The sequence below is a fragment of the Mobula hypostoma genome, chromosome 3, assembly GCF_963921235.1.
Source record: "Mobula hypostoma chromosome 3, sMobHyp1.1, whole genome shotgun sequence".
Taxonomy (NCBI): Eukaryota; Metazoa; Chordata; class Chondrichthyes; order Myliobatiformes; family Myliobatidae; genus Mobula; species Mobula hypostoma.
The window spans coordinates 214569479-214589635 of record NC_086099.1 but is presented as its reverse complement, the minus strand read 5'-3'; the positions used below and the strand labels follow the sequence as shown (position 1 = coordinate 214589635).

At 40.2% G+C, this 20157-nt stretch overlaps 1 protein-coding gene across 8 annotated transcripts in view; it reads left to right on the top strand.

The window, feature by feature from the left end:
• The window catches only part of galnt11 (UDP-N-acetyl-alpha-D-galactosamine:polypeptide N-acetylgalactosaminyltransferase 11 (GalNAc-T11)), a 137948-nt gene that overhangs the window by 93130 nt on the left and 24661 nt on the right, over positions 1 to 20157 (top strand). For all 8 annotated transcript variants that reach the window (XM_063044451.1, XM_063044452.1, XM_063044457.1 and 5 more), the window contains 7 exons: positions 4502 to 4625; positions 8162 to 8328; positions 9165 to 9290; positions 10835 to 11084; positions 13773 to 13890; positions 16914 to 17066; positions 18979 to 19203. In XM_063044451.1, coding sequence (XP_062900521.1) covers positions 4502 to 4625; positions 8162 to 8328; positions 9165 to 9290; positions 10835 to 11084; positions 13773 to 13890; positions 16914 to 17066; positions 18979 to 19203 — 1163 coding nt within the window. The remainder of the gene's footprint in view (positions 1 to 4501; positions 4626 to 8161; positions 8329 to 9164; positions 9291 to 10834; positions 11085 to 13772; positions 13891 to 16913; positions 17067 to 18978; positions 19204 to 20157) is intronic.

Sequence of the window (20157 nt, the reverse complement as noted above, 5' to 3'; positions counted from 1 at the left end):
TGGACTTTATTCCCTCGAGTGTAGGAGAACGAGGGGAGCTTTGATAGAGGTATACAGAGTTATGGGGAGGGGTATAGATAGAGTAAATATAAGCAGGCTTTTTCTGCTGAGGTTTGGCTGAGACTAGAATTGGAGGTCACGGGTAAAAGGTGGAATGTGAAATGTTTAAAAGGAGCATAAGGAAGAACTGTGTGGCCTCAGTTGTTGTGCAGATGGTGTCACCTGTTGCAGCCACCCAAGGGAAGAGATGTGGGAGGGAGTATGGGCATGATGGGCACGCTGAAGTGTGCGCTGGTTTGGGGGCTGATCCGTCCCATTGGTGCCACTCTCCAGTGTTTGCTCAGTGAAAGACTAACTAGATTGCATTTGTCTGCAGCTGCACTGGTGTGTGATAGAGAACTACTGCATGCTTGCTCCTTTGGAAACATGGCTCCAGGACAACATCCCATGCACCATCAACCTTCAGGGCATGCCATTGAGGGACGGGTTATACAGGGGATTCCGATTGCTTGGAACACATTAGGAACGGTACATTTTGGTTGAATTAAGAGGCTGCACTAATTAGTCAAAGTTTCAGAGAAATAGTTAAGAAGGTATGGAAGACAAACCACCATTTAACTGAGCAACCAATTCTGTATTTAAATAAAATACAGAACAAATTAGAACATTACCTACACTATTACAGTACTATAAAACTGTGTATTAGTTCCTAATAGTTATCGACAGAAGAATTCATCAAGTGTATGTATAAATGAACAAAATCAGCATAGACACGTAATGCAGATAATGGACTGTCTTCATAAATGGCTTTTGACAATTGCAACCTTCAAATCTTCATTTTCATTCCAACATTCAAAACGAAAGTTCAAAGTACATTTATTACCAAAGTATGTGTACTATATACACAATTCATTTCCTTACAGGCAGCCACAAAACAAAGAAACCCAATAGAACCCATTTATTTAAAAAAAATAAGACCCTCAAACATTCAATGTGCAGAAAAAAAAAGGAAATTGTGCAAACAATAAAAGTAAGCAAATACATTCAGAACGGAAGTTCATGGAACTGAGTCCACAGCCATGAGCCAGTAATTTCCTTTCTTCTGCCCCACCTCCTTTCTTAAATAGTGCTATTTGCAATTTTCCTGACCTCCAGAACAATTCCAGAATTGATTCTGCAAAGATTATTACTAATGCCTGTATAATCTCAGCAGCTACCTCTTTCAGAACCCTGGAATGTAATCCGTCTGATCTAGGTGACTTACCTACCTTCAGACCTTTCCGTTTTCCCAAGCACCTTAGCCCCAGTAATAGCAACTACACTCACTTCTGCCCCCGACACACTAGAATTTCTGGAATAGTGCTAGTGTCTTCTACAATGAAGACTGATGCATAATACAGGTGTCCCCCACCTTCCAAACGTTCTCTTTACGATATTTCGCTTTTACGAAAGACCTACATTAGTACCTGTTTTCGTTAACCGAAAGAGGATTTTCGCTTTTACGAGAAAAGGTGCTTGTTTTAAACTTCTGTTTACCCCGAGAAAGACTACCATGACCATGAAGCCTTGCGCGTGCAGGTGTGTGCGCATGCGTGACGTGCGAATGCGTGTACGTGCTGATTTTTTTCGACAAATCGATTTTGGCTCAAACTTCCTGATTCTGTTAAGTGAAACTACACTGTACTTACATTATTTCTACTTTATATAGGCTGTGTATTTATTGTATCATTCTTGCTTTTACTATATGTTAGTGTTATTTTAGGTTTTATGTGTTATTTGGTATGACTTGTTAGGTTTTGTTTGGGTCTGGGAACGCTCAAAAAATTTTCCCATATAAATTAATGGTAATTGCTTCTTCGCTTTACACCATTTCGGCTTATGAACGATTTCATAGGAATGCTCTACATTCGGATAGCGGGGGAAACCTGGTATTTATAGTAAATTCGTATGCCATTTCTTTGTCCCCAGTTCCTACCTCTCCAGCATTATTTTCCAGCAGTCTTCTCTTTTTACTTTCTATATATTTGAAAAAAACTTATTGTATCCCCTTTTAAATTATTGGCTAGTTTGCCTTCATATTTCTTCTCTTTTCTCCTTACGGCTTTTTTTTCATTAACTCCTGTTGGTTTTTAAAGGCTTCCCAACCTCCTAACTGCTCACTAATTTTTGCAATATTATATGCCCTCTCTTTTTCTTTTTTGCTCTCTTTGACTTCCCTTGTCAGCTACAGTCGCCTCATTTTCCCTTTAGAATACTACTTTATCTTTGGAATGTATATATCCTGCACCTTCTGAATTGCCCCCAGAAACTCCAGCCATTGTAGTTCTGCCATCGCTGAAAATATCTCCTTCACATCAGCTTTGGCCAGCCTCTGTTACTTCCTCTTCTCCACTGTAATACTGATACATCTGACTTTATCTTCCTCCTCTAAAACTGCAGGGTGAATTCTGTAATGTTATGATCACTGTTTCTGACAGGTTCCTTTACCTTAAGCTCCCTAATCAAATTATGCAACACCAGGTCCAGAATTGCCTTTCCCATAGTCAACTCATCCAGAACCTGCTCTAAAAAGGTATCTCTTAGGCATTCTGCAAATTCCATCTCTTGGGATCCAGTACCAGTTCTATCTCCTATTGTAATCTATAGCGCACACCCTGGCTACTGTTTGAAGGCCTGTATATAACTCCCATCAAGGTTTTTTTACCCTTGCAGTTTTACTCTACCCACAAAGATTCTACATCTCCGATCCTATGTCACCTCTTTCTGAGGATTTAATTACTTTTTTTTTACCAAAAGAACCACCCCACCCCTCTGTCTACCTACTAGTCCTTTTGATCTGTATCCTTGGATGCTAAGATCCCAACTATGATCTTCTTTCAGCCACGGCTCACTGATGCCTACAATGTCATACCTGCCAATCTCTAGCTGCACTACCAGATCATCTATACAATATACTGCATGTATTCAAATATAACACCTTCATTATTGTATATGTTACCCCTTTTGATTTTGCCCCCATGTTACACTTCATTTCCAACTGACTGTAATTTTGCCTAATCAGAATCAGGTTTATTATCACCGGCATGTGACGTGAAACTTGTTAACTTAGCAACAGCAGTTCAATGCAATACATAATCTAGCAGGGAAAAAAGAAAAAAATAAATAAACAAGTGAATCAATTGAATAGATTATTAAAAATGTGTGAAAACAGAAATATTGTATATTTAAAAAATATGAGGTAGTGTCCAAAGCTTCAAACTCCATTTAGGAATCGGATGGCAGAGGGGAAGAAGCTGTTCCTGAATTGCTGAGTGTGTGCCTTCAGGCTTCTGTATCTCCCACTTGATGGTAACAGTGAGAAAAGGGCATGCCGTGGGTGCTGGAGGTCTTTAATAATGGACGCTGCCTTTCTGAGACACCGCTCCCTAAAGGTGTCCTGGGTGCTTTGTGGGCTAGTGCCCAAGATGGAGCTGACTAGATGTACAACCTTCTGCAGCTTCTTTTGGTCCTGTGCAGTAGCCCCTCCATACCAGACAGTGATGCAGCCTGTCAGAATGCTCTCCACAGTACATCTATAGAAGTTTTTGAGTGTATTTGTTGATATGCCAAATTGCTTCAAACGTCTAATAAAGTATAGCCGCTGTCTTCCCTTCTTTATGACTACATCAATATGTTGAGACCAGGTTAGATCCTCAGAGATCTTGACACCTTGGAACTTGAAGCTGTTCACTCTCTCCGCTTCTGATCCCTCCATGAGGATTGGTGTGTGTTCCTTTCGACTTACCCTTCCTGAAGTCACCATCTCACTACAAACTGCATCTACTTGTATACCAACTGCCCTATCCTCAGTCCCATCACTCTGGCTCCCATCCCCCTGCCCAGTTAGTCTGTTCCTTAAACCATCAATAATGTGTGTTGTGAAAAACTGAGGCCCCTGGATATTTCAAACTAGAAATTCTGCAGGTGCTGGAAATCAAAGTAATACACACAAAATGCTAAAGGAACTCAGCAGGCCAGGCAGCATCTATGGAAAAGAGTAAACAGTCAATGATTCGGACCGAGAGCCTTCGGAGAGTAAATAGTTGACATTTCAGCCAAGAGCCTTTGGAGTCCTGATGAAGAGTCTCGGCTCAAAACGTTAGCAAAGGTGTTGCCTGGCCTGCTGAGTTTTTCCAGTATTTTGTGTGTATGCCCCTATATATTTGCCTGGGTAACAACAGTCATCACATCTCTTCAATCAGATAATGCTCTTTTTATCCTTGCTGCCTTTTTTCCCCCCCACTCTCTGTCTCTCTCTAGCAGTCAGTACCTAGCAGCATTGCTTGGGGGCTTGAGGGCTGATGAGTGGGATCAGCCAACGTGGAGAATAAGATTAGAGCTGTAGACATGTGCATAGTCCCAGATTGATGGATTTTCTGACCTTGAAGCTTAGTCTGTTAAAACAGACTAATCTGCTTTTATATTCTGGAATACATTAATAATATCAATGATGTATTTTCAGGTATGATTTTCAACGAAGTGGATCAGGAGATTCGGAATGCTGGATACCAGAAACATGCCTTCAATGTGCTCATCAGTAATCGTTTGGGATACAAAAGAGATATTCCTGATACCAGAGACCCAAAGCAAGTTCTTATTCTTTAATTATTACTTGACTTAAAGATGCATATTCATATTTGCATGTATAGATGTATATTAATGTTGAGTTTCAAAGCTGTCATGATAGCTTCATCGCCTCTGAACATGATACTAGCAATGCCTTCCTTGCTGACAAATATCCATCACCCTTCTGCTCGCATGTTATGGTTTATTTAATCCTTTTCACCATGCCAGTCAGATCCACGCTGATCCCCATAGGTGTCAACTCTATTACAATTGCGAAGAGCATCAAAAGGCAGGTTGATTCATAGTAAACACTGAAATACCTGCGTGTACTGAGGAGCAAAGTTGGCTCAGGGTGCATGTCCATAGATCCTTGAAAGTAGTGAAATAAGTAAATGAGAAACTTCTGAATGATAAGAGCAGGGTGGAACTAGAAATCACTAGCTAGGGCACCCCTGGAGTTCTCTTTAGACTTCTGGAAGGATAATACACTGAGGGTGCAGAGGAGACTTACAAGGATGTTGCCAGGTCTACATTGTTTTCCGATGGAAAATTAAGTGTAGTGTAAGCAATTCCAAGAAGGCTGGCTGGAATGAATAGAAAAGATTTACTTCCCTTGGCATGGAGGTCAATAACAAGGGACACCAATATAAATTGATTAGTAGAAGAACTGTTAGCATCGAACATAACACTGTACAGACCCTTCAATTCATTCCAAGATCAGTTTAACCATTCTTCCCACACAACTCTCCAGTTTTCTTTCTTAGCTAAGAGTCTTTTTAGTGTTCCTAATCTATCTGCCTCTACTGCCAACCCTGGTAGCACATTCCATACATCCACCACTGTCTGTGTATTTAAAAAAAACCTACCTTTGACATCCCTCCAATACCTTCCTCAAGACATCTTAGTTATGAACCCTCGTATTAGCCATTTATACCCTGGGAGAAAGTCTCTGACTGTCCACTTGATGTATGCCTCTTATCATCTTGTATACCTCTATCAAGTCACCTCTTAGTGAGTTGAGAAGTATTTTGGAAGAGTAATGAGGGTCTACATCTGAATTGCCCAAAAAGATGGTTGAGGCAGATAACTTAATCATATTTAAGAGTTACATAAATGAATCAGGATCAGGTTTAATATCACTGGCATACAGTACTGTACAGAAGTCACGTATATATAGCTAGGGTGCCTAAGATCTTTGCACAGTACTGTACTAGTTTTATGTATTGCTGCTGTGGCTGCAAACAAGAACTAATTTCACCCCATATGTGAGTAATGATAAACCTGATTCTGATATGGGTCTCTATTGTGAATTGAAAGTGGGAAGGAGCCAGGTTGAGGGGAATCATGGGTGGGAAAAGGGGAAGGAAGAGGGGAGGGAATGGGAAGCATGAGAGAGATGTTCTGTAATGATCAATAAATCACTTGTTTAGAATCGAATGACCTTGCTGGTGTCTCAGGGCTGGGTGTGTCTGCACTTGCGCCACTCTCCGTCCTTGGCACTCTTTTTCTGCCGCTTATGCCACACCTCTCCCGCTGCGCTCCACCCTCTCCATTCCCAACATCCTTTGCTCAGGCCAGATTTACAAACATATGTATATATATGATGGTGGAGGCGAAGAAGCTGTATCTAAAACATTGAGTCTTCGGGCTCCTATACTTTTTCCTTGATGGTAGCAATGAGAAGAGGGCACATCCTGGGTGATGGGGGCCTTAGTGATACATGTTGTCTTTTGAAGATGTCCTTGATGCTGGGGAGTCTAGTACCCATGATAGAGCTGACTGAGTTTACAACTTTCTGCAGCTTTTTCTGATCTTGTGAAGTGGCCCCTCCAAACCAGACGCAGCTAGTTAGAATGCTCTTCATGGCACGCCTGTAGAAATTTGCAAGGGTCTTTGGTGACATACCAAGTCTCCTTAAATTCCTAATGAAATATAGCCGCTGCTGTGCCTTCTGTTTAATTGCATCAATATGTTAGACCCAGGATATACTGTATCTTCGGAGATGTTGACTCAGGAACTTGAAACTGCTCACTCTTTCCACTTCTAATCCCTTGATGAGGACTGGTGTGTGTTTCATTGACTTCCCCTTCCTGAAGTCCACAATCAATCCTTTGGTCTTACAGATGTTGAGTGCAAGGTTGTTGTTGCTTCACTTCTCAACTAGCTGATCTATCTCACTCCTGTATGTCTCCTCGTCACCATCTGAAATTTTGCCAACAATTGTTATGTCGTTGGCAAGTTTATAGATGGTGTTTGACCTGTGCCTAGCCACACTGTCATGGGTATTGAGAGAGTAGAGCAGCAGGCTAAACACACATCCTTGTTTTTATTATCAGTTAGGAGGAAATATTATTTCCAATCTGCAAAAACTGGTCTCTCGGTGAGGAAGTGAAGGATCCAGTTGCAGAGGGAGGCACAGAGGCCCAGAGGCCCAGGTTTTGTTGATTGGAACTGAGGGTACGATGATGTTGAACGTTGAGCTGTAATGAATAAACAGCAGCCTGACGAAGGTAATACTATTATCTAGGTGTTCCGAGGCTGAGTGGAGAGCCAGTGAGATTGCATCAGTGTAGACCTGTTGTGGCGCTAGGCAAATTGCACTGGTCTGGGTCCTTGCGTAGGCAGGGGCTGATTTGAGCTTGACCAACCTCTCAAGGCATAAAGAATGAACACATGGAAAGTGTGAGTAGCATGAATAGCACCATTTGTGGGCAAAATGGACGTAGTAAGCTGAATAATCTCCTGTTCCATGATTTGAAATCTTTCTGTTATCCATCTTTGTAACCTCATTAAACCCTATTGTCATGAGCTCTATGCTCTACTCTTTAGTCTCTTTGGAATTTCCTAACTGAACATATTAAAGATGCCAGAGCATTATTGTTTTTTGCAGAAAGGTGTATCTAAAGTTTGTGAGGTTCCATGATTATCGGATGATATTCTGCAGTAAATTCATGGACTTGAAATTGTAATATCTTTGCATTAAAAAAGTGTAAGTGGTAGAAGTAATTAGGATAGTGAGCTTTTTCAATTGAAAAGCACATTACATATGCAATTTCCAATTTTACTGGATTTGAGGAAAAAAAGTCAAAAATACAGTATTATAGATCAAAGTATTACTGTGTGTCAAAAGGACAATGTCAGTATTATTATTAAGAAAAGATGTTATTTCATCAGAAGCAGTTCATAGAAAGTCTGTAAGAGTAATACATATAATGGGTGTCTTTTGAGGAATGGTTGGATGAGTTAGGTTTGTATCCACTGATAATAGATCGTAATCTAGACAGGTAGACAATACGTCAACTTATCATGTGGAACATAATTTTAAAAAGAAAAGTATTGTCTCTAACACCAAGAGGAATATTTCTTTAAATATTACTTGCAGAATTTAATTATCACACTACTAGAATATGTTTCAATGCAATTTACACCACCTTATTGCCACATGGTCAATCAAAACAAAGTTGCAGAATTTTAGTTGGCAAAGTTAGTTTTCTTTTTGAAGTTTATGACTTCCTTCTTTTGGGTTTAACACTAAATGACTGTCTTTTATTATCAGGTGTAAAGCAAAAAGCTACCCAGTGAATTTGCCTTCTGCCAGCATTATTATCTGTTTTTATAACGAGGCTTTATCAGCTCTACTGCGGACAGTACATACTGTGCTGGATCGTTCTCCTGCAAACTTGTTGCACGAAATTATACTTGTAGATGACAACAGTGATTTCAGTGAGTCATATTTAGCTTTTCTCTACATTTTCTCTTCTATTCATCCCTCCCTTGGTGTGTGCTGAATTTTGTATCATTCTTAGACCAGATTCCAAAATCAGCAGATATAATCCATGATTAGACAGACCAGACACCAGTATGGGACACAAATTCCAGCCATGTACCTGTTTACCATAGTCATTTGCAGTTGATGTCTTCATATGAAAGGGGTTAAGATCCCAAAAAGCAGCCAACCTCCTGAAAGGCAGGTTCATCTCTTGATGCACAGTATCAAGACCACCTGACAGCAGTGAAGAGACATTGGAGAGTGTCCAGAGGAGGTTCACGAGACTGATCCTGAAATGAAAGGGTTAACATATGAGGAGCCTCTGGTGGCTCTGGGCCTGTACTTGCTGGAATTTTGAAAAATGAGGGGGGATTCTCAATGAAGCCTATCGAATATCGAAAGGCCTAGATAGAGTGACAAAGACAGGATGTTTCCTACAGTATGGGAGTCTAGGACCAGAGGACACAGCCTCAGAATAGAAGGATGTCCCTTTAGAACAGAGATGAGGAGGAATTTCTTTAGCCAGAGTGCAGTGAGCTTCTAGAATTCATTACCACAGATGGCTGTGAAGGCCAAATCATTAAAGTGATTCAGTAGGTTCTTGATAAATCAGGGTGTCAAAGGTTATGGGGAGAAGGCAGGAGAATGGGGTGGAGAGGGATAATAAATGAGCTATAATAGAATGGTGGAGCAGACCTGATGGGCTGAATGGCCTACTTTTGTTCCTGTGTCTTATGGTTTGGTGAATCAGCATCAAAAGATAAGTTAACACTCTGATTTGCTTTGCCAGTTAATCTGAAAGATGAGCTCGAGATCTACATCTGGAATAGTCTACCCAAAAAGGTGAAACTAGTGCGAAACTCTGAACGAGAGGGATTGATACGTGGCAGAATGATTGGTGCATCCCATGCAACAGGTAATCTGATGCTGTTGCCATGTTGAGGGAAAATGGACTGGAGGGCTAAAATAGATTCCTGAGGGATTCCAATGGTAATGATGCGAGACCAGGAAGGGAGTTAAGTGCAGGAGGTCTGTGGTTCTGACTAAATGCATAACAACTTGCCACTGTGAAGTATACATAATCACAGAGTATTTATGACACAAAAGAGGTGTTAGAGCCCATCTTACTGATACCAGTCAAAAAAGATCTTCCCAAAGTCATCCCACACTTTGGCATGAGTTTTGCAAACCTTCATTAACTTGTATATCGATTACAGAAGTATAATTCTTTTTTTTTTGCTTTATAATGCCAGCATTAGCTTTAAGGAAGCATTATCTCCCCTCTGAGTCAGAGCATCATAGAATCAGGCCATAGAGACTGATCATGTAAACGTAAACTGCCACTTCATTGTAATACTTAATGAACATTTTATTGTGAGAGTGGTATTATATTGTAGATTTCAGGGAATGGTGGTGTAGTTTGTCTTGGTTGCCAGAGCTTAATCATGTGAGAGTATTGTTAATTATATTTGCCTCTTGTGCATTGAGTTCCATTAAACTGAATGCCTGGATCACCTTGTGAATGGTGCAGAGCCTGAGTGAACTGCCATTGAAATCCTTTTTTAAACTACAGTGGATCTGACACTATCTTCCACCCAGAAACTGTTTCACCGCTGATAAGTGTGTCCCAGTCTATTCTGGGGCCTATTCTTACAAGTACCAACTCATTGCCATAAGTCCTTGAAAGTTCCTCTAGCATTTTGTGTGTGTTGCTTTGGATTTCTAGCACCTGCGGATTCTCATCCTTGAAAGTTATTTATTCCACACCTTCAGGCTTAGATTTAATGTTGACAGGATAACACAAGAGCTGTTAAAAATTAAAAATGCAATTAATTTGTGATTAATAATTAAAATAAAATACAAAAGCTCTTAAAATAGTTAGATATATTTATAGCAACTCAAATAAAGTAAACTGGAAATTAGCTTGCACTTATTCTTCTCATCACAGTCATTCCTTGATAGCCAAATGAGCATGCCCGCTTGTCTTGGGTGCATGTTAGACAAGCAGATTCTAAGGCAAATGTGCAGGCTCCTCCTATCCACTGCTTGCCTCACCCCACCGAAATGGACATCTTGGTACAAGCCTGATTTGTCTTCCAATATTCAAAGTACAATATTGGAATAAATGTTGTGTTGTGATTAGACAGATTGCGGTACCAAATTATTGTCACGAAGGAAACCTTAAAAAATATTCTTGCTGCACTGCTTTTTTTGACCTGCCCTTTTAAATATCATAAAAGTCTGTGTATTTCTTACCATTTTTTGAATTAACCTCACTTGGCTTTCCAAAGATTAATAGCGATAGAGCTAATAATTTTCTTCTTTAAAATTAAATTCTAAATAATGTGAGGGCCCTACTAATGATTCACCAATTGAGTTGTCTTCTTGGTGTTAATATAAACGAGTTTTAGCTTTGAAATCAGTTCTGCCACCTAATTGTTTAGCATCTTCTTTCCATAGGGGATGTGCTGGTGTTTCTTGACAGTCACTGTGAGGTGAATGAGTTGTGGCTGCAACCCCTGCTGACACCTGTGATGCAGGATCGCAAGACTGTGGTGTGTCCGGTGATTGACATCATCAATACTGACACATTAATCTACAGCTCTTCCCCAATTGTGAGGGGAGGGTTTAACTGGGGTCTGCATTTCAAGTGGGATCCAGTGCCTGCCTCAATGTTGAATGGACCGGAGGGACCAACAGCACCAATCAAGTAGTAAACCTGTTTTATTCCTTGTATGCTTTTTATGTATGAGTTTTTCTTAACTTCTTTGCAGTCTGTGATAAAGGTTCCTTCATGAAAATAGTAACTGGCAAATCTGCCTTTATGAAGGGGAATGTGCTCCATAATAATTTAAACCAAAATTTCTCTTGCCACCAGCAAGGATATCTGAGATAACCAACCTTTATTTCTCTTTTCATTTTCACATTCAGCTTTTTTGTTATTGCTTCATGCTGTTGAATCGTGTTAGTGGGTGTTATCTGAATTCTGTTTTCCTTTCTGTGATCCTCATCCATTGAGGATGGCCATTTGCATCTGGCTGGCAAAAATAAAAGTCCTCTTTTCAAGCATACGTTCAACTTCCTTTTGAACACTATCATCCCATCAGGCAGAACAAGCCAGAAAATAATCTCTAAATTTCCTAATATTTTATATTTCTTTGCACTTTGTTTCGGATACCCCTCTGCCATTTCTTTGAACTCATCTATGTCAACCTGCGGACCTTCCTGATCTCTTCGTTTGATTTGCTATACCTCCATAATTTGGTTTCCTTGGTAAAATATTGCTATAATTCTTTATGCCTCTGCCCAGATCTTGCAGGCTGGCATCCTGCCTTCCTGATTATTTTTCCCCCACACCAATAAATGTGCACATTTACTTCTCCATCTTCCATTGTCAGCAGATCTTTGTTTCCTACTTCAATTTCTTCCCCATTTTCTCCTAACACATCCACAGGTGGGAGGAAGGTACCAGCATGGTCTGGGGTCACAGCAAGATAAATGGCTGTGCGTTCAGTAGCTTAATCTGTTGACCTCACAATAATTACTACAAACCCCATTTCCAGAAAAGTTGGGATATTTTCCAAAATGCAATATAAACAAAAATCTGTGATATGTTAATTCACGTGAACCTTTATTTAACTGACAAAAGTACAAGGAAAAGATTTTCAATAGTTTTACTGACCAACTTAATTGTTTTTTGTAAATATACACAAATTTAGAATTTGATGGCTGCAACACACTCAACAAAAGTTGGGATAAAGTTAAAATAAGATTGAAAAGTGCACAGAATATTCAAGTAACACTGGTTTGGAAGACTCCACATTAAGCAGGCTAATTGGTAGCAGGTGAGGTACCATGACTGGGTATAAAAGTAGCGTCCATCAAAGGCTCAGTCTTTGCAAGCAAGGATGGGTCGTGGCTCACCCCTTTGTGCCAAAATTCATGAGAGAATTCAAAAGGAACATTTCTCAATGCAAGATTGCAGAGAATTTAGGTCTTTCAACATCTACAGTACATAATATTGTGAAAAGATTCAGAGAATTCAGAGACATCTCAGTGCATAAAGGGCAAGGTCGGAAACCACTGTTGAATGCACGTGATCTTTGAGCCCTCAGGCGGCACTGCCTAAGAAACCGTCATGCTACTGTGACAATTATAGCCACCTGGGCTCAGGAGTACTTTGGAAAACCATTGTCACTCAACACAGTCCGTCGCTGCATCCAGAAATGCAACTTGAAACTGTATTACGCAGGGAGGAAGCCATACATCAACTCTATGCAGAAATGCCGGCGAGTTCTCTGGGCCCGAGCTCATCTCAGATGGACCGAAAGACTGTGGAACAGTGGGCTGTGGTCAGATGAGTCCACATTTCAGCTAGTTTTCAGAAAAAAACGGGCGTTGAGTTCTCCGTGCCAAAGGTGAAAACGACCATCCAGATTGTTATCAGTGAAAGGTGCAAAAGCCAGCATCTGTGATGGTATGGGGGTGCATCAGTGCCCACGGCATGGGTGAGTTGCAGGTATGTGAAGGTACCATTGACTCTGAGGCGTATATTAGGATTTTAGAGAGACATATGTTGCCATTAAGGCGACGTCTCAACCCGGGATGTCCATGCTTATTTCAGCAGGACAATGCCAGACCACATTCTGCACGGGCTACAACAGCGTGGCTTTGTAGACACAGAATGCATGTGCTTGACTGGCCTGCTGCCAGTCCAGATCTATCTCCTATTGAAAATGTATGGCGCATCATGAAGAGGAGAATCAGACAACTGAGACCACGGACTGCTGAGCAGCTGAAGTCTTATATCAAGCAAGAATGGACAAAATTTCCAATTGCGAATCTACTACAATTAGTATCCTCAGTTCCAAGACGATTAAAAAGTGTTATTAAAGGGAAAGGTGATGTAACACAATGGTAAACATGCCTCTGTCCCAACTTTTGTTGAGTGTGTTGCAGCCATCAAATTCTAAATTTATGTATGTTTACAAAATACAATTAAGTTGGTCAGTAAAACTATCGAAAATCTTTTCTTTGTACTTCTGTCAGTTAAATAAAGGTTCACGTGAATTAACATATCACAGATTTTAAACTATCCCAACTTTTCTGGAAATGGGGTTTGTACTTGCAGTTAACAGAGGGATATTGTTGCAGATATACAGAAACCAGCGGGTTGAAAAAGGTTCTTTTTATTTTGGAATTCAGCCATGCTGATGCTCTCTAGGAAATACCTCTACATATTTGACAATTTTTAAGAAAAGAACAGGGGGCAACCATGTTCTAATATAATTAAAATACAGTTAATGTATGCAGAGTTAGAAACCGAAAGATAATTCAGATCTGTGTCACTGGTATATACTTACATTTACAAAGTTCTTTACAAATTCTTCCTTCTTAGGTCACCTACAATGGCAGGAGGATTATTTGCAATGGACAGGCATTACTTCTATGAACTTGGACAGTATGACAGTGGCATGGATATTTGGGGAGGAGAAAATCTGGAAATTTCATTTAGGGTAATACTATTTGAATTTTCCCTCAATTTTAAAATATAGTAGAGTGCACTGTTTTGTATGGTCAAATTTACAGAGATAAATTTCCTTCCAAATGATATACATAAACATTTTCAACAAATCTTCGTCAGATTACGAGCTCAGTTATTTGTAAATATTTTCCCATTTCTCCTTTTGTCTGCCTCATTCTTTATTGGTATTTCCACGATCACTTCCTTGTGACTCTCCCAATACAAGCCCCCCTTCTGTCTCTTATTTTCACCTGCACTTTCAAAATCTCAACTATCTACCAAGTAGCTCTCCCTTCACCACAGCAACTACCGAGCTAGCAATCTAGCATCACTTTTGATGTCTTAGCCCCTGTTAAAATAATTGGTCTCTTCTCTTCCTGCCTGCTCCCTGAGATCCAAAGAAAGCAATTTTGAACAGATTTGTGAATAAATGCTTCAGAAGTATGGATCCTATCATCTATCTCTGCCGCATTTTATCTTTTCTCCAGTGTACCAGGCCAAACTTTTAAAGCTAACCCCATCCTAGCTCTACACACCTATCTTTTTCCCTTTACGTCAACTTGGAATTCTATCCTATTCCCATTAAGCTGCTTAATCCAAGCATTCATTCCTGAAATCTATACTGGCTGATACTGTTACTGGTTCATGGGTTCATTCCCATTGCGTACTGTACCCCTCTGCTCAAAAAGCAACCTTTGATCCCTCTGTCCTCAGATATGTTGTATCCTTCAAGTTTCCTTAAGACATAGGAGCAGAATTAGGCCATTCAACCTATTGAGTCTGCACCATCATTCCATCATGGCTGATTTATTATCCCTCTCAACCTCATAAGACCATATCTCCATCTTCCAGAACTTGTGTGACAAAGATGATCTTCAGTTTCTTAGCTTGATGCAATGGGTTCATGAAGTTGACCACATACCAGCCTTTTAAAATGTACCTCTTTCATCCAACAGCATGGGATTGCATTTGTTCCCAGTCATTGCTTTCTTCCCTATCCTTGGCAAACTGAATAAGGTTCTTCATGATCACAGTCTCGTATCTAGCCGTAAGATAAGTTTCCAGCTTAATGTAAATACCATACCAATGTGCCCATTTCCACCCACACAACTCTGCCTTTGCTCAGCTCATCTTCTGATGAAACCCTCACCCTAATCTTTGCTACTTTAAGATTGACTCCAGGTGAACCTGTCTCACTTTTCCTGTTTTAAGTGTAAGTTCTTTCAAAACTGCTGCTCTTCTCCCAACAGGTATGTTAGCATGTTGGCCCACCACTGTTGTCTTGCAGACTTGTGTTGGCTCCTGGTTGAACAACACCTTATTTCTCATCCTTGGATTTCAAATCCCTCCTAGATTTTGTCCCTACTTATATCCTTGTCTCCAGTCTTGGAGCCTGCCCAGAAATCTATTCTTTTCCAGTCATGGCTCTGCTTTGACAGTGGTGACTGTGACTGTGCCTTTGGCTGCTTAGGCCTTCGTCTGAAATTTCTAATTTTCTTTAAAGTCCTCACTCAGAATCCACCTTTTGGTCCAAGCTTTGCATCTTCTGGTCTATATGTCTTTTGTGGCATGGTGTCAGAATTTACAATATTTGATGACTTTCCCAAGAAAGGATGACTGGCTGTGTTAAATAAATAACTTAAATACAGATGGTGTAATTATATTTGTAGATTGCAACATCAGCATCCCAATTGTAGCTCAACTAGGTAAATGTCATGGGACATGTTAGGTTAAAAAGTGGCCTTGTCTACCTTCAGTTAGCTTTAAATGTGCTTCAGAGAAGAACTGGCGTTCTGGATAATTATCTCCCCCCCCCCCCACCCAAGACCACTACAAAAATAGATTACCCAGTTATTGCCAGGTTGTGGGAGCTCACTGCAGGCATTGATCCTTTCTCACTGTGGAGAAAGTAAAGAGCTTATGGGCATCTTGAGATCACAGAAGGCGTTTTAATATTAAAGTTTTTCTCTTCCAAAGATGAGGGCATTTCCATCTTTTATTCAGTATGTAGAATTGACATGGAATGACCTGAATCATAATGGCTCCTACTGGAAGTATGTTTTAACGTCAAATTTTTTGAAGAATTTGAAAGGCAGGAGAAACCAGATACAAAACTGAACTAAAAAGTGGACTTATGATTCACATTCATGACATGAATTCTATTTTGTGTCAGCCTGTTCTTAAGTCCACTTTATAACTGACCTGTCTCACTCTTTAATAGTTGTGAAAGGAGCTGGGCAATCCCCTGGTCAGACCTCCCCCTCTCCCCCTCCCCCTGTACTACAACACTTGGCCTCTGCTTGTCAGCTACTCCTAACGATTTTGTTGAAATTACCATTTGGAAATTTGCATTTCATTATAGGCCAGCAGATTGGGCCTCCACAGCTGATCTTTGGTCCTCAAGTAAGGCACCGACGTACATAAATTTAAGGATTTCACAATAGTATCCTATTGAAGCTCAGGCAGTTAATGTGCAGGTCAATTTTTTAAAATGGAACTTCCACAAAACTGGTAAATCAAATTGGTAAATCGGTTTGTTATTATCACATGTACTTAGGTACAGTGAGAAACTTGTTTTGCATACCATTTATACAGATCAGTTCATCACAACAGTGCATTGAGGTAATACAAGGTTAAAACCATAACGGAGTGCAGAATAAACTCTTAGAAATACAGAGAAAGTGCCATGCCGACTGACAGTATAAGGCGCAAGGTCATAACAATGTAGATTCCGAGGTCAAGGGTCCAGCTTATTGTACAAGAGATGGGTTCAGTTGTCTTCTAACAGTGCGGGGAGGGTACAAGCTGTCCTTGATGCTTTCAGGCTCTGCCTGATTGGGGGGGGGGTGGTTGTGGAGAAGAGTGAATATCCAGGGTGAGTGGGTTTTTGATTATCAAAAATTAAAATGAATAATTAAAAATCTTCCTAGTTTCAGAAATATTAAGTTATGTCCATTATTCATGATTCCTGCTTTGTACTATTTGGTAATATTCCGTCATTATCCTTTGGTTCAGATTTGGATGTGCGGCGGCCGGCTAGAAATAATTCCATGCTCCAGGGTAGGGCATATTTTCCGAAAACGCCGACCATATGGTTCGCCTAAAGGGCGGGATACCATGACACACAATTCTCTTCGTCTGGCACATGTCTGGATGGATGAGTATAAGGTACGTTACATCATAGACCAGATAAAGGTTAAGTTAACAAGGTTGGATGTATAGAATGAGTAGCTTTTGAGATGTAGCAAAAGCATTTCTGGTCCATTTAAGATTGTTGGCCATCTGATATAATGGCTACAAACCAGAAGCAGCTCATTCAACTCACTGTATCCACTCTGGCTCTCTACCAGATCTACACTCTAACCCTTGTAATATTTTCCCTCACAATATAGTTTATCTAGTTTCCTCCTTAAGACCACAATGGAACCTGCCTCCATTAGGGATTTCCAGATTCCAGTCATATATAAAATTAAAAATGAGGATTTTTTTTCTATATAATAATTTTTAATTTAATTCATTTCTCTTTGCTTTGTATCTGTGACCCTTAGTTCATGTCCCCTCCTCCCACTGCTCACTCTATCCATATCCCATATCATATATTATCAAATCACTCCTCTGCTTTCTCCAAAGAAAACAGACTCAGCCTCCCCTAACTATCCTTGTAATCACAATCCTTCATTCCAGAAACTGTCATCATAAATCTCTTCTCCATCTTCACGTACTTCTCATAGTGAGGTGACCAGAGATGAACACACAACTCCAGCTGAGACGTGAACTCCCCGCTTTCCCACTCTAAACCTCTACTAATGAAACCACTTTCAATGACGTGTGCACCCATATTTCAGGTTCCTGCTCCTCCTTCAGATCAGTATTCTATATTGCCTCACCTCATTCTCCCTCACAAAATGCATCGCCTCACATTTTTCCTCATTAACTGGATCTCCTGTGCAGCTGTCTATTTTACCCACCTGTTTGTATTCTTGTATAATTTATTGCTATCATCTTCACATGATTTTATGACAGTCTGATTGTTTCAGGATTCATATTTCAGATTTACTTTGGTAATACATTTACTCTGAACTTTGAACTTTATTTAATCAAATGCTGTGATTAATTTATGTCGATTTAATTATCTTCACAATATCTCCATCAAGATGTTTTCTTCTCCTATTATAAATTGTCAGGGTTTCTTCACTTAAAAGGTTTCAAAAGTACATTTAATGTCAGAGAAATGTATACAATATACATCCTGAAATGCTTTTTCTTCACAGAAACCCACGAAAACAGAGGAGTACCCCAAAGAATGAATGACAGTTAAATGTTAGAACCCAAAGTACCCCCCACAAGCTCCCCTCCCTCCCACACGTAAGTGGCAGAAAGCAACATTCCCTATCTCCACCGGCAAAAAAAGCATCAGCACCCACCACCAAGCACTCAAGCATGAGCAAAGCAACAGCAAAGACACAGACTTGCATTTACCCCAAAGACTTTGCGTTTCATCTGGTATTCGACATACCACAGGCTCTCTCTCCCTAATAAGGGAGAAAGAGGTGTCTCCATTTTCACAGCGAGCGGGGAGATGTAACAAACAACTTGCTGGTTTATGATGTTAGAAGTCTGACGTTGTTCTTTTTTGAGCTCTGTGCCCAAAGATCTGGACACACAGCCGTAGATATTCTGACTCCCCTGACCACACATGATACCAACCTTTGATCCACCCATCTCCAGAGCCCCGAGATCCTAGGCTTCCAAAGCCGAGCCGGACTCTTAGGCCGAGCCCTTGGCATGCCGAACAACAGTGGCTAATTATGAGACCCCGAGAGTGGGTCCCATTCCTGCAAAGAAACGTAGTCAGCATGTAACTCCAGGTCGGGGTCTTCGAAAAAATCCTGAAAGGGAAAAATAAAGATATTAAAGGTGGAAATAGAGCTAGCTGTTTCCGAAGATGCGAGCAAAGGAGTCACCGTTTAGCGTCATCATCACTTTGCTCCACCTCTGGAGAACTTTCTTGAGTCTTTAGAAAAATATATTCATCTTCAATTTTAACTGCATACATCTTTTCTTTAAAAAAATATTTCAGGAACAATACTACGCCCTCCGGCCTGAGCTCATAGCCCAGAGCTACGGTAACATTAGTGAACGTATTCAGTTGAGAAGGAGACTCGGTTGTAAATCATTCAAGTGGTACCTGGACAATATCTACCCAGAGATGCAAGTTCTTGGACCAAATGAAAAAGCCAGAGTGCAGCAGCCAGTATTGGTTAATAGAGCTCTGAAACGGCCAAAGGTTCTTCAGCATGGAAGGGTAAGGCTCAGTCACAATGTGCCAAATTAACAAAGACATTTTGAAAAACTGTTGTAAAATCCTGGTGTTAGTTTTGAGAACTTTTAAGAGAGTATTATTAGTCCTTCTGTTGTACGTTTCAGTCTTTTTTGTGCAGTTTTTTGGGTTACAGCATAATAGGTGCCTACAGTAATCTAGTATTATGATCATCCTGATTATCCTGAATTTCCACAACACAAAATTTACAACATTTAATTGCTTGCTGTTTGCAACTTGCACCAAATTTTTCTGACAATAAAAAAACCAGGCTGAATTTTGAAGTATGAATATCGACAATAGTCTTGTCAGCCAAAGAATTGAATATAGAGCAGGGTTTATGACAGTGGCGGTAATAAACAGTTGATTATTGTTTGGCAAAATTTGTGACAGAAAAATACAGCAGGTTTTCCTTTTAAAAGCAGAGTGATATCCCTTGCAAGAAGTGCAGTGGGTGGAAGATAATCAAAGCCAGATTATGTGCACAAAATCAGTTTCAATCCTTCATACTATTGCCCAATTGACAGTGAAAATAATACTTTCCATCCTGAATCAGAAACAGCATTTTCACTGTATCCAGTCTAAGATGAAAGCTATCAAAACTATCCTTTAATTTCCTCTGTTTGCTGACCTGCAGATTAGGTAAGAGGTGCCCTACAGTAGAACAGAATGGGAGTGGAGCATATTACTACCTCACAAAATCACAGTACAAAAGAATCCTCACAGTCCCACAACCAGTGGATACTGGGTTTCCGACTGATTATATTTCCATGTACAAAGCAAGGAGCTCTCCAAACTAAGCTAGAAATTTCCATCCATCATCATCTCAGAAATTCAGTATCCACATTATCCTCACATCTTCCTTGTTGCACACTCTTGGAGAGTGCCTCCTAAGTGAAGTCGTATGTAATGAACACTTGACAAAGATTAATGACAAAT